The 18,234-nt window shown below is 50.2% G+C and overlaps 1 protein-coding gene across 2 annotated transcripts in view; it reads right to left on the bottom strand.

Moving 5' to 3' along the window:
- The window catches only part of ALMS1 (ALMS1 centrosome and basal body associated protein), a 55,402-nt gene that overhangs the window by 27,242 nt on the left and 9,926 nt on the right, over window positions 1–18,234 (bottom strand). For both annotated transcript variants that reach the window (XM_058024917.1, XM_058024916.1), the window contains exons 3-7: window positions 13,190–13,292; window positions 10,183–12,196; window positions 7,580–7,745; window positions 3,926–5,356; window positions 2,336–2,466 (exon numbers count right to left, since the gene is read on the bottom strand). In XM_058024917.1, the coding sequence (XP_057880900.1) occupies window positions 2,336–2,466; window positions 3,926–5,356; window positions 7,580–7,745; window positions 10,183–12,196; window positions 13,190–13,292 (3,845 nt within the window). The remainder of the gene's footprint in view (window positions 1–2,335; window positions 2,467–3,925; window positions 5,357–7,579; window positions 7,746–10,182; window positions 12,197–13,189; window positions 13,293–18,234) is intronic.

The following is an 18,234-nucleotide window of genomic DNA, read 5'->3' on the forward strand; positions in this document are numbered from 1 at the left end:
CAGGAAAGACGGAAAATCTTCCCAAATAAAACATCCCAGAGATGTTCCCCAGTGTCCTGCTCCTTTCCCTGCCCACAGAATTCACACACTTCCATGGCAAACAAGGAAATGCCAGGAAAATCCAGCGGCACCTGAATTCCTGCAGCTGTCACCTCTGGAAGGGAGAGGCAGAGCCTGAATGTTCCTAAAGAACATCCCCAGACCTGCCCCACAGGCACCACACCAGACCCTGCTGCAATTGTTTGCTCAAGCTGTAGGAACAGTTTGTCTTTCTCAGCCTTAAAAGTTTAGGAGAAGGAAAATGCCTTTTCCTAATCTTTGTTCTGTTCTTTTTGACTCCATGCAAGGCACTGTGGCTCTAAGACTTGCACCCTTATTGTACACAACAGTTCCCATTAAATTTACAGGAGCATATTTTGCCTGGCTGTGGTTTTTTTCAGTGCAATAGCTTTGAACAATGTGTGTTTTTCAGTGACAGTGTTTGTCTTGGAGGGAACAGCACATTTATCTTAAATAAAATAAAAAAACCCAGTGACCTTCACTCTGCAAATTCAAACCATTTTAATCTCAAATTAAAAACATTGCAGTGCAAAAGTATTTTCAAGATCAAAGCACGAGGTGCTGTGGTTCAACTAAAGCAATTTCTTGGAGCTTGGTTGCAAAATTATGGTGAATTTCTTCTTACTCTAAATGGGGAGAAAACAATCCCCAGCTGACACTGAGTCACAGAAAGGTAAAATCCTTGGTTCCACACTGCACAGAGCTCCTTCCAGGGACCAAGCTGTGACCAAACAAAATCTAAAAGCTGGAGGGGAAAAGCTTTGATGCCTCTGGTTTTGTATTTATGTTTTGTTTCTGTTTTTTAAAACATCTGAATTTTAAGAAATGTGAATTTCTAAAATATGAAATAATTTTAAAGCTATTATATAATATATTTAATATTATATATTATATAATATGTCTAATATATATTATATATTGTATATTGTATATTACATAATATTAATTTTTAAATATCATTAAAATCTACTATACTATATTTATAATTTATTTGTATAATAATTATTAATAAAATAGTCACTTTCTTTTCACCAGCTGCCCAGAGATTCCACCAGTCTGGGAATACCCAGGAAGTTTGGCCTGATGGCTTTTGGGAGCTGCTGTGTCCCCTCCCAGCACTGCTGATGCAGAGAAGCTCAGAACACAGAGTACTCCTAAAGCACTGACTGTCACTCCTGCTAATGCAGGGCTTTTAATTAAAACAAACAAACCAACCCCTGCTGCTTTTCCTGGGAGGCAAGCAGGCTGCATGAGAAAACAGGGGGAAAATCAAGGGAAAAAATAAAGAGGAAGCTCTTCCTAAAGCTCAAGGCACTTGTCTGAACCACCAGTCCCTAAAAACCTTGCCTGAATCACCCTGGAGAGCACAGCAGCGCCAGAAATGGCATTTAGAGTGAAAACACAGGTAACACACTCCTGCTCAGACCAATTCCAACCCAGACATGCAATTTATAATGAACAAGAAACACTCCAAAGGAGATGCACCAACCATGGCAGCTTCAGGGCTCATTCTCCCAGAGAGTCAGAGCTGCAGAGCCTGAACCTCCTCAGCCCTGAGCTCTGACCCAGCACAGACATCACCAGGTTTCCATAGACACTTCCCAGCTCCAGGGAGAGCATCCTGTGACCAGCACTCCCTGGTTTCCCCTGGCATCCTCACCTGCAGGAGCCTGGAGCAGCCCCTTCCCTTCCCTTCCCTTCCCTTCCCTTCCCTTCCCTTCCCTTCCCTTCCCTTCCCTTCCCTTCCCTTCCCTTCCCTTCCCTTCCCTTCCCTTCCCTTCCCTTCCCTTCCCTTCCCTTCCCTTCCCTTCCCTTCCCTTCCCTTCCCTTCCCTTCCCTTCCCTCTTCCCTTCCCTCTTCCCTTCCCTCTTCCCTTCCCTCTTCCCTTCCCTCTTCCCTTCCCTCTTCCCTTCCCTCTTCCCTTCCCTCTTCCCTTCCCTTCCCTCTTCCCTTCCCCCTTCCCTCTCCTGCCCAGTGCTGAGGGTGCTCCCTGCACACCAGGAGGAGTTTCCCAGGCACCATCAGCACCTCCATAAACATTCTGTGCTAAGAATTCCTCCAGCCAACCCCAGGACCAGGAGCTTTGGGCACTTTCCCACAGCAACACCAATTGTCCCCCCACAGCTCTGTCCTTCACACCTTCCTCAGGCACATCTGCAGCTGAGTGTCACCCCCACGGCCAAACCACCCCAAACTGCCTGGGAAAACCATAAAAAACCCAAAATCCCCCAAGGGCAGGTGCAGCAGTGTTTCCCCAAGCTGAGCTGGTTTGTACCTTGGCTGGTGCAGGTTCCCTGGGCTTTGGGAGCAGCTCTGCCTTGATTGCCTCCATCCTCAGCTGGGGCTCTTCATCCCAGTCTGCCTCACACTCCTGGGACTGGCTGGCCAGTTTCATCTTCACCCAGGCTGCCAAAAACACAAAGTAGGAGAGTTTTCCTTTCCTGTTTCATGTATGAGAGCAGTTTTTAACTTAAAGTCAAAGCTGTGCATTTCTGGTTAGCCCCGCTGAGAGAACAAAGAGCACACCAAATTCCAGAGCTCCTGGAATGAGCAGGACTACAATGGCAAATGGCTCCTTGGATCATTTATTTGGGGAGATGGATCCAAGACTCTTCCCTGGTTCTGTCATCCTCACAGTCTCAGACACAACTCAGAGCTCACTCACACAATCCCTTCCCACATCCCTGATTTAATAACTGTACGGACAAAATAATTCCTTACAGTGATGCCAGAAAAAGAAGCTTTTCAAACTGGAAAAGCCCAGTTCTACCCAGTTTGATCACAGCACAGAAGATTCCCCAGTGTCCTGATCCCTTCCCTGCCCTCAGGCTTCACACACTTCCATGGCAAACAAGGAAATGCCAAGAAAATCCAGTGGCACCTGAATTCCTGGGGCTGTCACCTCTGAAAGGGAGAAGCAGAGCCTGAATGTTCCCAAAGAACATCCCCCAACCTGTCCTACAGGCACTACACCAGACCTTGCTGGAGTCAGGAGATCACTGGGAAGTGTCCCTCACCAAAGCCCTGTCCCGTTAAAGGGTCTCAGGGCACCGCACAATAATCCCCTTCAATGTTCAGAGCCTGAACATCCCCCCAAAGAACATCCCCCCAAACCTGTCCCACAGGCACTACACCAGACCCTGATGAAGTCAGGAGATCACTGGAGTCAGGAGATCACTGGGAAGTGTCCCCCACCCAAGCTCTGTCCCATTAAAGGGTCTCAGTGCACTGCACAATAATCTCCTTCTGTTGTAAATCAAAGGCGACTCCGATGAAGGGGAGAATGATGCATCTGACTCCATTATCAGAAGGCTAATTAATTACTTTACTATTAATTACTTTATAATACTATACTATGCACGTTGTATCCAAACTGAATCTGCCATGCACTCACCCTTGCTCACAACTGCTCACCCTGCATTCATCTCTGATTGTCTCGTGACTGTCCCGTGACAGTCCAGCACCCACACACACACACACCTGGCCCTGATAGGCCAAGGGAACAAAACATCTTCACTTTGGGTAAACAATCTCCATATTGCATTCTACTTTAGCACAACACAGGCACAGCAAGCCAGATAAGAACTGTGTTTTCCTTCTTCTCACAGCTTCTCTCTGTTCGGAGGGCACGTGAATACCAGACCCTTCATGCAGGAGCAGCCTCACCCCATCACTGCCACAGCCCCTGACACAACCCCACCCCGGGCTGTGCCAAACCCACTGAGAGCCTTCCTCACCTCAGATCTTCCTCTCCTGCTCCTTGGTCACTGCCACAGCCCCTGACACAAACCCAGCCCAGCCCCTACACAAACCCACCCCAGGCCGTGCCCCTGACACAGCCAAACCCACCGAGAGCCTTCCTCACCTCGGATCCTCCTCTCGTGCTCCTCAGCGCTCTTCAGGACACGGCTGGCCGGGGCAGTGGTGCCCAGGAGGCTGCAGACACGGGTGGCCAGGGAGTCACCGCTGCTGCTGCTGCTGCCCGCCGGGCTCAGGGCAGCTCCTGGCAGGCTCCGAGCAACTCCAGCCCCGGGCAGGCTGCCCAGCACCACCCCCGGGGCACTGCCCGGCTGCTGGGAGTGCCCAGCCCTCCTCAGGAGGCTCCTGACCCGGGCACTGAGGGAATCCCCACTGCTGCTGTCCTCGCTGCCCTGTGTCCCTGCTGCCCTGCCAGCCTGGCCCCAGGAGCCCAGGGAGCTGCCCAGGCCAGCGGGGGCACTGCCCAGGGGCTCCAGGGAAGGAGGATGGCCTGGCTGTGGGGCTGTGCCAGTGCTCTGTGCCAGCCCCCCACGGGCAGCCTTTGGAGGCACTGCCAGGGGCTCCAGGGAGGGAGGATGGCTGGGCTGTGGGGCTGTGCCAGTGCCCGGGAGGCTGCTGGCAGTGCTCTGTGCCAGCCCTGCACGGGCAGCCTGGCTCCTGCCCACACTGCTGCTCCCTTCTGGCTCCCACCTCCCTGTGGATTTCCCTGTCCTTGGCTCTTGGGCCACTGCCCTCAGCCCTTCCCTGCGCTGGGAGCTGACAGCCAGAGGGTGTCCCCATGCCAGCTGGCAGCTGGAAGAGTCCAGAGGGTCCGTGTCCAGCTCCTGTGCCTGCACACCCCTCGGGGTCACGGCCTCATCCCGTGACAGTGTGTCCTGCAGCTTTGGGATCCAGTCCTGGCCTAACCTGGCATCCTTTGGATCCTCCTCCCTCCCACCCAGCCCCGGGGGAGCCTCCCCAGGCTCCCTGCAGGAGGCTGTGGGGCCAGCAGGACGGCTCCAGCTGGCAGCCAGACCCTCTGCCTGTGCCAGCAGCTCCCGGAGCTCCTGCAGGGCCTCAGGGCCCATCAGGGGTTCCCTTTCCTGGCCCTGGCTGCTCTCACTTCCCACCCCGGAGCTCGAGGATGCCCTATCCAATTCCATGTCATTCCCAAGCCCAGACAGAGCCCATTCCTGCTGGCTGCTGCCTGAGCTCCTGCACTCAGGGTCAGCAAGGGCACCCTGAGCCCTTCTCCCCCCATCCTGGGGATCCCTGACCGAGGAGCAGCTGGGCAGGTCCTGCTCTGCCCCAGCAGGTCCAGGGGACCCCTCTGTGCCCCCTGGGGCTCCTCCCTGCAGCTGGGGGCCTGGCACACTGCCCTGGCTGGCTGGGGAGTGCCCAGAGAGCGTGGGGGAGCTGGCACAGAGCTCCCGGGGGGACAGCAGGTCCTGCTCCTGCTCCGAGCCAGCCTCAGAGCCCACGGAGAGGGACACACTCAGAGGAGACACATCCGAGCCAAAGCTGGCCTGGGACAGCTCAAAGGCTGGCAGCAATGCACCTGCAAAGGAACAGGACACAAATGAGCATCTGCAGGCTCCAGAACACAGCAAACATCCCTTCCTGTGCTACAGTGTCACAGACATCATTTATGGAAAACCCCTTCCTTAGGATTTTTCCTCCTGAGAAGCCGGGAGGCCTCAGGAACAAAATGTAAACAATGGTTATCTGCTGCTCTGGAATGCAACAGGTGCATCTGTGATTGGCCCATGTTGGTTGTTTCTAATTAATGGCCAATCACAGTCAGCTGGCTCAGACAGAGAGCTGAGCCACAAACCTTTGTCATCATTCTTTGCTATTCTATTCTTAGCTAGCCTTCTGATGAAATCCTTTCTTCTATTATTTTAGTATAGTATTAATGTAATATATATCATAAAATAATAAATCAGCCTTCTGAAACATGGAGTCAGATCCTCGTCTCTTCCCTCACCCAAGAATCCCTGTGAACACCGTCATACTACAGGGCATACAAAGGGAGGGAAGAACTCAAATACTGGAAAATATTTAAGGTGCTGTCCTTAGGATGAGACTTGAACCAAGATTTCCATGAGAATTGTCTCCTGAAAGAAATCTCAGGACTACTTCAGATAAATATCAAACAAAATATAAACTTAACAGAGAATTATAGAATATCTAGAGTTGGATGACATCACCCATCCAGCCCCTGGCCCTGCACAATCCCACCCTGTGCACTTGGGAGCAGTGTCCAAACCCCCTGGAGCTCTGGCAGGGCTGGCTGTTACAAAACCACACTAATTTGGATGGTGATGATGATGATGATGGGTGGATGGATTTAGGAACAGATCTGGTCAGTTATAAAAACACTGACAACTTTTCATCACACCAAACACATCAGGAAATGCCAGAACGCAAAAGAACCCAAGAATTACTCCTCTCCCAAGAAGGAAAGGTCTGCTCCCAGTCATTGAGTCTCAAGATACAAACCATTTCCTTCTACAGGACTCTTGGAAAAAGAGAAATTAAGGGAATGAAGGCCCTGTGTGCCTGGTAGCTGCCCCACAGCCACACTCCTTTGCAGAGGTTTGAGTATCTCCCAGTGCCCAAATCTGCTGGGATGGCAGAAGATGGAGTGCCAGGAACCCCCTGAACCCCAGGGGAATGGGGTCTGTGCCCTCCTGCTGGAACCCTGGGTACTGAGGGTTTCACACTTTCTGGGCTAGAAAACACTGACCCTCTAGAAAACTCTACATTTGACCTGAGACCACAGAGAAAGCTTCCAAAATTGCATGATAAAACTCAGATCATGAGGGTATAGTTTAAATAAATGTAGGTAATGTTACAAAGTAGAAAACTCAGAATTTAAGGCTTTAGTAATATATAGTAATGTTTTATATAAAATATAAAAATGTATAGTAAAGCTTTAGTAATATATAGTAATTATAGTATTATGTAGTATTTAGTATATAGTATTATAAAGTATTTAGTCATATATAAAACAAAAGAAGTAAAAAAGTAACTAATCCTTCTTCTTCACCTGCTTCATAAGTTTAAGTAATATTATGTAATTAAATTTAAAAAGTCCAGGTTACAAAACACGAACACTTAGTTATTAATAATAACTAACCAATAATTATTTGTTAGTTATTAACTAATTAGAATTATAATTTGTTACACAATATATAGCAATTATAATCAGCTATATAATAATAATGATATATAACATATCATTAATATAAGTTCTATAATAATATAATACAATAATAACATAAAATATTTTAATATTTTATATATAATATTAAATTTAATATTATATATAATATTAAATAATATATAACAATCATTATTAGTTATTAATAATAACCGAAGGCAATAATAATTAGTTAGTTAGTAACTAATAATAATAAGTTGGAATATATAACAATTATAGTATAATAATAATAATAATAATAATAATAATAATAATAATAATAATAATAATAATAATAATAATTTGATAATATTAGATATACTACAATGTAATGTAACATATAACAATTATAATTAGTTATTAATAATAATCTAACCCAATAATTATTAGTTAGTTATTAACTAATTATAACTATTTATAATACATATAACAATTATAGTTCTATAATAATACTATATAACATATATTAATAATATTAGATATTGTATAACTATAAATAGTTATTAATAATCATAACGTAACCCAAGCAAAGAAACCCCAAAGCCCGCTACCCTCCATCCCCCAGAGCCCCCATACCCTGGGCCTGCGGGGGGACCCTGTCCAGGGGGGCCGTGTCCAGGGGGGGCTGCAGGCTCCTGAGCCCCCATGGGGAGAACTCCAGCTCCCGGAGGGGCCCACGGGGCACAAAGGGGGCCAGGATGGTGCCAGGGGACTGCTCGATGCCCAGGTTCCGCAGGTACACCTGGCAGGGAAACAAGGATAATCAGCACTGAGGGCAGGGGGGCATCCCGAGCTCTCCTGGCACGCTGGGCACTGCAGGAGTGGGCACTGCATTGCCCAGGTTCCACAGGTGCACCTGGAAAAGGAAACAGGGACAATCAGCACTGAGGACAGGGATGGATCAGGAACAATCAGCACTCAGGGATCAGGAACAATCAGCACTGAGAGCAGGGATAGATCAGGAACAATCAGCACTGAGAGCAGGGATAGATCAGGAACAATCAGCACTGAGGGTAGGGATCGATCAGGAACAATCAGCACTGAGGGCAGGGATCGATCAGGAACAATCAGCACTCAGGAATCAGGAACAATCAGCACTGAGGGCAGGGTGGATCACGAACAATCAGCACTGAGGGCAGGGATGGATCAGGAACAATCAGCACTCAGGGCAGGCATGGATCCTGCCATGCTGGGCACTGCAGGAGTGGGCACTGCATTGCTCAGAGCAGGCTGAGCCCCAGTCTCACTGCTGGAAACCCTACCTCCACACAAACGGGAAGGTTTGAGCTAAAAACACAAAGGTTTGGGTTGAAAACACAAAGGTTTGGGTTCAAAGCCCTCTCTCTCCCCACTCAGCTCTGCTCAGGAAACACTGGCAGGCTCGGGAATTCCAGGCAGCAGCAGGGAAGCTCCTCAGTTTTTAGGACAAGTTTGGCCAAACCTTCCAGGCAAATAGCTGGGAGCAGTTTTGTCAGAGCTGGTTTACACACAGATGCTATATGCAGGAAAAAAACAGCCAAAATTTTCCTTGGCTTCATCACCTGTAGGGCAAATTAATTTCAGCTCATCCACACTATGTCCTAAACTAGCCAGGAAAATGAAATTAATTACCTTACACATCACAGCCAGCTCCATTTCCTATGATTTTATCATAAACTTCCACATTACCAGCCAGAAAAGTGACCTGATCTCCTTTACCTTCCAGGGATTTATGGGAGCAGCATTCCCCAGAACCAGGCTGGAGTGTGTAATTATAGCCAGGAACAGAAGTCATCTCTCTGTCTCATGAATTTCATTTCAAACACCCTCCCTCCAATATTTATATTTGTTTCACCACGGGTTTGCAGAGACAACAGAGTGAAGAGAGCTTCCAGAGCACATTCCCAAAGACCTGGTGATTATGGAGTCATCTTGTGAGAGGAGCAGCCTCTTACTCAGAGGATAATTACATGTTTGTCATTACCATAAATCTGCAATTCATTTGCTCCACCACTCCCAGCTATTAGTGCCCTGAAGGTGCTGCACAGGGCTCCAGCCCTATCAGGAGAAACCTGGGTCAGCCACACAGGACAGAAAGGAGGGAAGGCATGAGAGGCTCTGGAGGTGAGGAACACATCAGGAATTCAGAACTGAGGCCTCAGAAACTGGAGCAAGGTGAAAAAACAGAGTGATAAAATCACAGGAAAAAAAGGAATTTCATTTCTAAGGAGTCGTGTTGGGTTTGCTGCTGCTGCAGAGCTGGGGAGGGTTCAGCTCTCCTCACTGAGCACCTGAGCCTGAACCTCATGTTTGGACAAGGAGAGCCTGGTCTTTGAGAGAGCCACCAACACTCCCTTCTCTCTCCTCCTGCTCCCCTGGTGTGGGATTAAGCCCTTTCTGACCCAGAGATGGGGTAACTGAGAGGGGTTTTCAAAACTTTTATTCCATTTTCAGTCTCACCAGAAGGGTGAGACAATACAGATGTTAGAATTCACACCATCACAATTAGAAGTTAACTATTTCATAATTACCATACACTTTAAGTGGTTTTTGGTCTATCAGCTTTAGCCACACCATGCTGTACGTGTCTTAAAGACAATAATACAAAATTACCCCTCATGGGTCCTACTACAATACACCTTTCACAGTTCTATTTCTCCAAACTATCCAATCTTATTTCCAAAGCCATCCTTTAAAACACGTATCTGGCTCCATTTCTCTCTCAGCAATGTCTGCTTTATTCCATGGCATTTCTAAAACAGCATTTCTTGTCTCAAGGTTTGCACACTTTGAGAATTCCGTACAAATCCATTTCCCACATCCTGACACTCACCTACCCTGGGAAAGACAAGAGGCCTTTCCCATATCCAACCGTCTTTGTCCATGTTAAATAGTACTAAAAGTTATTTTCCACCTCTATTTAAGATGAGCTGAACCTGTATCATGGATGAAATTCACTGTGGCACAACCCTGTGTAAAACCATTTGTTTTGGCTTGTACTGATTAGATCCTCTCCTAAAAGAGCAGTGGGGGGGGGAGGGAATGGAAAAGTGAAAAACACATTGAGAACTCTGAAAAACAAATGGAAAAAAACATATAACTGAAAAAAAAAATGGGTAACTCCGGGAAAATAAATGGTTAACCTGGGGGAAAAAAATTGATAACTCTGGAAGCAGAGTTTGAATTAGAGCCAAACTTACCGGGATCCTTTCTTCAATATTCAGCTCTTCCTTCTTGGGAGTCTCCAGGGCTGCTCCAGAGGGGATGGGGCTGCTCCCTCCTGCACTGGGGCAGGGCCTGGGCACCACCAGGGCCCCCTGAGGCTCCTCAGGACCAACAGGAAAAGTCAGACTCTCCAAGGGAATGACTCCAAAGCTGTCCATGATGTGACCAGTGGGGATACTGAGGCACTGATTTCCCTTCTCCTCACAGTCCTGGTGCTCCTCAGCTGGGGAGCTCCCATCCTTTTGAGGGAGCTGAGCAGCACTGAGCACACACACATCTGGGGCTGAGCTTCGCCTGGTGGTGCTGTGCCCATCTTCAGCAGGGGTTCCAGGCAGCCCCTTCTGTGGGGTGGGGCTGTCAGAGCCCCCCAGAGCAGCACTCTGCTCCCCCTGTGCTGCAGGGCTCAGGGCAGGCAGGGCTGTGCTCCTGCTGGAGATGTTCATGGTGCTGTCAGACTGGGACCTGCTCAGAGGGAGGGCAGGCAGCAGCTCAGTCTGGGGGAAATGCACATTTCCCAGAGAACCTGTGCCCCTGCAGGCACGAGCAGCACTGCCCCTGGGGTCCCCCAGGCTTTCCTGCACTGCTGAAACACAGCCTGAATGTCTGGGAGGTGCACTGGAGGCTTTCCTTGCAGGAGGAGAGGCACCTGGCACACAGGTGGCAGCAGGACCCTGCAGGTGCCAGGCTCCCACCTTCTCCAGGAAGCTCAGTGAGGGGAAGGACTGCATCCTGCCAGGACAGGGAGATTCCAGCTTCAGGGACTCCAAACGCCCACAGGTCTCTGCCACAGCACTCTGGGGAGGGGGCTGCTCCTCCCCAGGGACAGGGGACATCCCTGGGGCTTCTTCACTGGGACACCAAGGAGAGGCCTGAAGGTCTGAGAGCATCACCAGGCCTTCACCAGGTCCTTCTGCCTTCCCAGCTCTCTTGAGGAACACCCCTGGGGTGGACTGGAAGTTGGGATGAGGTAGGAGCAGGGAGAAGGAGCCCTCAGCGCCCAGGCTGAAGGAAGGGGAGATCTCTGTGCCTTTGTGTCCCCTCTGTATGGAGCAGTCAGAGGCAGTGAGCTCATCCCTGCTCCCTGCAGGCTCTGGGGAGTGCCCAGGGCAGGGGGCAGCATCCTGGGGCTGGGTCAGGCTGGGTGTCCCAGCAGGGAGCAGCCCCTCTGTCCCCAGCCTCCCTGCTGGCTGCTGCTGGTGGTCCAGGAGAGCTCCCTGCAGCCCCTCAGGAGCAGCCATGGAGCCCAGCCCCAGCTCCTGGGAACCTCTGAGCCCCTGGGAGCCCCTGGGCAGCACCCCAGGCTCCTGCAGCCCTCCTCTGCCTGCCCCAGAGGCTGCTGCACAAAGAACTTCCTCAGCAGCCGAGTTCTTGGCATGGCCTTTCCTCAGGCCATCAGAGAAGTTATGTGACAAACCAGGCTGAGGCGCCTTCCTTCCCTTCTCCAGCTTCTCCAGGGCTCCTGCCCCACTGCCAGCCACCTTCACCTTCGCCTGCTGCACACCCCTCTCGCTTTTCTCTGAGAATTTGGTCAGGGCACTTCTGTAGGAGGAGTTTCCTGAGGAGGAGGAGGAAGATTCCTCCTGCCCTGGGGACTCCTTGTTCCCCTCTGAGAGCTCAGAGGCAGCAGCTGGGCCATCACTGTCCTGGGAGGAGTGACCACAGGGGTGACCAGGGCAGTGTCCATCCCTCCCAGCTGTGCCCCAGGGCTGCCCCAGCCCCTTCCCCAGCCCCTGCTCTGGAGCTGGCTGTGCTGGATCCCCCCTGCCCCGGGGGATTGGTGCCTCCTGCTCATTGTCCCCACTGTCCCCATTGTCCCCCTGGCTGCCCAGGGGCTGCCCAGGCTGGGGAGCAGCTCCAGGATCCTCCTGTGCCACAGGCTGGGAGTGCTGGGGTGGGCTGGGAAGGGCTGGGCCCCTCAGGGATGCAGTGCCATGGACGTGGGCAGGCTCTGAACGCTCCAGGGATGCTCCAGAAACATCCGGGACTCCTCTGCAAGAAAAGGGAATTCCTGAGCATTTCTTTTACTCCAACATCTCTGGTTTAAATCAGAGGCAAAAGAACTTCAGTGCAACTGGGGGGTAGCAATATTCACAGAAATACCCATAAATGCAAGCCCTAAAGGGGCAAAACCCAAAGGAATGCAAAGAAATATCAAAAATCTCCTATAAAACAAAGGCTCAAAAATAATATCATAATAACATCAATTTTTACTTAGTATGGCAATATTGCTCCACCTGTTTAGGATTGAAACATTTCTTACTGACAGGCTGTTATTAGCTACATAAATAAATAAAATTAGCTAAGTAAAATATGCAACATGTACTTACACATATCTCAGTTTGCCTGTGATTTTTAATACAAATTAATAATGGTGCATATTTTACAAGTACAAGCTACTTCAATTCATTATATCAATTATTTATTTAAAGGATATAAAAGCAGCCAGGTCTCAGATAAGCAACAAATTCCTATAAAGTTCTAATACTTAATACTATAAAGTTCCTTTATAATAAACATACCATCAGAGCCTAATAGATATTATTCCATGCAAGCAGAGCACCTCAGAATGAAGGTGACAAAGCTTTTTACTGAAACAGCTCTTTCTTTATGCATTTAACCCCAAATTTGTACTGTAAATTACATATTTGGCTCCAGCATTTATAAACCACTACCCTGTCCATGTATGTTTTACTCCTGTAAATACAGAAACCTGATCTTTGTCCCCAAAATTTCATGAAGTTTATTCCAGAGTCTAAGAAGGCTCCAGAGATGTTGAAGAGGGTGGAGTTCCTCATTTTCCCCAGGAGCCTCAGCATGACACGCTCAGAGGAGCCTGCTCCTGCTTTTCCCTTGCTCAAGCTCTCCTGAAGGCAGAACCCAGAGGTGCCTCCTCTCCACACACCCCCAAATCCCATTTCAGAGCCCAGACCCTGCCACTGTCCATCACCCAGTGCAGAACCTCCCCCAGGAGCCCCATCCCACCTGAGGGGAAGGAAATCCATCTGGGATCCCTGCAGGAATGTCTCACCCCGGGCTGGGCTCAGCAGCAGGGGCAGGCAGGGGGAGAATCTGCTCTCCTGGACATCTGGGGGAGAGAAAACACCAGCAGGGCACTGAGAGCTGGCAGCAAGCACTACAGTCCCAAAGATCCCAGCCTCAAAGTCCCAAAGATACCCAAAGATCCCAGCTGCACATTCCCAAAGATCCCAGGCCCACATCCCTAAGGACCCCAGCTGCACATGCCCAAAGATCCCAGCCCCACAGGCACAAAGATCCCCAAAGATCCCAGGCCCACAGTCACAAAGATCCCTAAAGATCCCAGCTGCACATCCCCAAAGATCCCAGGCCCACATCCCTAAGGACCCCAGCTGCACATCTCCAAAGATCCCAGCCCCACAACCCCAAAGATACCCAAAGATCCCTAAAGATCCCAGCCCCACAACCCCAAAGATCCCAGCCTCACATCCCCAAAGACCCCAGCCCCACAACCCCAAATATCCCATCTGCACATCCCCAAAGATACCAGCCCCACATCCCCAAAGATTCCCAAGGACCTCAGCCCCACGTCCTCAAAGACCCCACCTCCCATCCCCAGTGATCCCAGCCCCCCATCCCCAGAGACGCCCAAAAATCCCAGCCCCACATCCCCAAAGATACCCAAAAATCCCAGTCCCATATCACCAAAGATCTCAGCCTCATATCCCCAAGGATCCCAGCCCCACATCCCCAGAGACCCCAGCCCCCATCACTAAAGACCCCCAAATATCCCAGCCCCCATCCCCAGAGACCCCAGGTGCAGCGAAGGGGAGGGGGTCCCACCCAGAGCCCCCTCTCTCCAGGACTAAACTCACCTGTGCCAACCCCAGATGTGCAGCACCCACCCTGGCACTGCCATCCCAAACCTCCTCCTGTGCCACCCCACCCTGCCCAGCCCAGCCAGCACCCCGTGCTGATGGCCAGGGGGGATCACACAGGGATTGGATCCCATCCCACCACCTTCCACCTTCCAGCCCCAGGATCCCACAGCTCCTTCAGAAGCTCTGATTCCAGCCCAGGCTGTGTGCCATTGTTTTCCTGAGGGATTCAAGTTCAGGTAGTGCTCAAACCCAGCAGGCAGAGATGATTGCTACAGCAATTTTAGTTTCTATCCTGCATCTCTTTGCTCTTTGGGGTACTTGGGTTTTTTTTTTCCCAGTTCATTGCTTACAAAAACAAATGGAAATTGCTCCTACCACAAGAATAAAACAACTCTAATACATATGGAATTATCTGTGGGATTTAGACATAACTGTATGTTTGGAGGGAGTTTCTCCTTTTCTTAACTCTGAGCTGGTGTCTGAGAAGTGTAAATAACCACAGACAGGTCTGAGGGGTGCAAAACAATACTCCCAATATTCTAAGCAAGCTTTTATTTTTAAAGGGAAAGAGCTATTTGTGGTCAAGGGAGTGACTTCCTAACCCAGAAATGCCATTTATTTAATTCAGGCTCATTAGTTTTCAGCCCCTCAGACAAGCCACAGTCTGCAGCACTTAGAGGAGCACAATCATACCAGAAAAATGATCATTACACACAAAAATCTCCAGTTTTCATTCCATCAGCTCCAGCTCAAGGCTTCTCCACCCACACTGCATCACCTGACCAGGGGCAGCCAACCACAAGGCAACCTTGCTCATTAATTTTTAATTTAATACTTCCAATTAACTTTTTAAAATTACTTTAGAACTCCAGGTAGTGAGAGGATAATTAGCCAGATAGAATAACTGAATTTGCAACACCAAATATGATTCAAATGCATTTTTGGGAGCTTGGAGAAAGGAAATGAGATGTAGCTTCAAAACCTAGGTGTAAGCAGCTATTCCTGAGCAGTGTGACAGCAGGAGGAGCTCCAGAGGGCTCAGTCCAGGGCTGGATGGCAAAATGAGCTCTGACACACGTGCAGGGGTGACAAAGGAGAGGAGCAAAGGGCAGCACAGAGGGAGCAGAACCAAGGGAGGAATGCAGGACCAAGGAGCCACAGAATCACAGAATGATGAGGCTGGAAGAGACCTCTGAGATCACTGAATCCAACCTGTGCCCTAACACTTCAACTATAGCAGCACATGCCATGTCCAATCTTTTTTTAAACCCATCCAGAGATGGTGATTCTACCACCTCCCTGGGCAGAGCATTCCAGTACTTTGTTATTCTTTTGGTAAAATATTTCTTCCTAATATCCAACCCATCCCTTCCCTAGCTTGAGACTGTGCCCTCTGGTTCTGTCAGAGACCAACCCCACCTGTCACAACCTCCCTTCAGGAAGGTGTAGAGAGCAATAAGGGCACCTTTGAGCCTCCTCTTCTCCAGGCTGAACAGCCCCAGCTCCTTCAAACGCTCCTCAAAACTCATTTGGAACACAGCAGCTCTCAGGGCCCTGCTCCACCAACAGCTCACCCCAAAGGGGGGGAGATGGGGCAGCCCTTGGGGAACAGTGGGATTGGGGCAGGGACTGGGGCAGGGACTGGGGGATTGAGGGAGTGAAGGACTGGGGCAGGGATGAGATTGGGGCAGGGATGGGATTGGGATGGGATTGAGATGGGGCAGGGATGGGATTGGGATGGGGCAGGGATGGACTGGGATTGGGGCAGGGATGGACTGGGATTGGGGCAGGGATGGACTGGGATTGGGGCAGGGATGGACTGGGATTGGGGCAGGGATGGACTGGGATTGGGGCAGGGATGAGATTGGGATGGGGCAGGGATGGACTGGGATTGGGGCAGGGATAGACTGGGATTGGGGCAGGGATAGACTGGGATTGGGGCACGGATGGGACTGGGATTGGGGCACGGATGGGACTGGGATTGGGGCACGGATGGGACTGGGATTGGGGCAGGGAGGGGATTGGGATTGGGGCAGGGAGGGGATTGGGATTGGGGCAGGGAGGGGATTGGGATTGGGGCAGGGAGGGGATTGGGATGGAGCAGGGATGGGACTGGGATTGGGGCAGGGATGGGACTGGGATGGGGCAGGGATGGGACTGGGATGGGGCAGGGAGGGGATCGGGATTGGGGCAGGGAGGGGACTGGGACAGGGAGGGGACTGGGATGGGATTTGGGCAGGGATAGGATTGGGGTTGGGGCAGAGAGGGGATTGGGGCTGGGATGAGGTTAGGATTAGGGCAGGGATGGCATTGGGGCAGTGTCAGGATGAAGAGATTGGAGCAGGGATGGGATTGAGGCAGTGACAGGATTTAATCACTCAGAACCCTGATTTAAGATCAGGAACAGGGGACTGAGCTGATTCCCTGGGATGTCCCTCACGTCCCCCCAAACACCCAGAGATCAGAGGGGTGTGCTCAGGGCTGGCACTGACACAGCCTGGTTTACACTCCCAATTCCCAGTAATGAACTGGGAGCACACACAGCACACACAGCCTGGTTTACATTCCCAATCCCCAGTAATGAACTGGGAGCACACACAGCACACACAGCCTGGTTTACATTCCCAATCCCCAGTAATGAACTGGGAGCACACACAGCCTGGTTTACACTCCCAACTCCCAGTAATGAACTGGGAGCACACACAGCATTTCCAGGGCACTTGGCCCACTCAGCACAGCTCACTCAGGAATATTTCACTGCTGCACTTGGGAAAACTGAGCACATTAATCTGCATACAGAATTGCATTAAGCATGCAAACCAGTGTTTTTTAAGAACATTAAGCAAGCTGGAATCTGAACTCTCTCAGCTCTGTTAGATGGACTTTTCCCCCTCCCAAATCTTGTTTTCTATTTAACATGGCACTAGTGAACAAATAATATTAATTGCAGTTACCAAATCAGACTTGTCAGCTCCCATCATGACACACTTCATGTGGCAGAACTGGCACCTTATTTTTAGTCATGCAAGAGAGGAGGAAAACAAGCTCTTCTGATTTCAGCTGAACTTCTCCACTTTGAATGAAAATGTATTCTCAAGCTAAATTCAAAAGCAGGAGTGATTAAAGAAAAGGTTTTTCCACACACAGAAAAATCTGGGTGTGCTTTGGAAATGAAGAAACAAAGAGGACTAAGGGAGGGAGCAGAAAATAATTGGGAAACAAAGCTGTCAAAAGCAGATGTTGCTAATCTTTGTGTACACAGATTAATAAAGCAAATGTGCGTACACAGACACATACACACCCCATAAATCACAACACTGGCTGATAAATGAGTGCTTTCAGGCTCTATTATACCAACAAACACCTAAGTGCCACTCCACATTTGTTTTAAGAAGCTCAAAGAATGAAAAAGTGACTGAACATTCACAGGGAACTCCAGAAACCCCAAATCCCTCCAGAGAAGCTCAAGGATCAGGCAGGTGTTTGCCAACAACAAAAACCTCAGTGCACAGACCTTCAGCAGGGGGCAGGGGAGGGGGCCACGGTTGGGATGCTCAGGAGGGACCCTGGGGCACATTTGGGATGCTCAGGGTGGGTCCTGGGGCACATTTGGGATGCTCAGGGTGGGTCCTGGGGGCACATTTGGGGTGCTCAGGGTGGGTCCTGGGGCACATTTGGGGTGCTCAGGGATCCCGGAGCACATTTGGGATAACCAGGAGGGATCCTGGGACAGGCACATTTGGGATGCCCAGGGCAGTTCCAGGAGCACATTTGGGATGCCCAGGATGGACCCTGGGGCACATTTGGGATGCTCAGGGATCCTGGGGCACATTCGGGAAACCCGGGACAGCTCCAGGGGCACATTTGGGATGCTCAGAAGAGACCTGGGGCACATTTGGGATGCTCAGAAGGGACCTGGGGCACATTTGGCATACTCAGGGTAGACCCTGGGTCATGTTTGGGATGCTCAGGGATCTTGGGGCACATTTGGGATGCCCAGGAGGGATCCTGGAGCACATTTGGGATGCCCAGGAGGGATCCTGGAGCACATATGGGATAACCAGGAGGGATCCTGGGACAGGCACATTTGGGATGCCCAGGACAGTTCCAGGAGCACATTTGGGATGCCCAGGATGGACCCTGGGGCACATTTGGGATGCTCAGGGATCC

This window comes from Melospiza georgiana, chromosome 5 (assembly GCF_028018845.1).
Source record: "Melospiza georgiana isolate bMelGeo1 chromosome 5, bMelGeo1.pri, whole genome shotgun sequence".
NCBI lineage: Eukaryota > Metazoa > Chordata > Aves > Passeriformes > Passerellidae > Melospiza > Melospiza georgiana.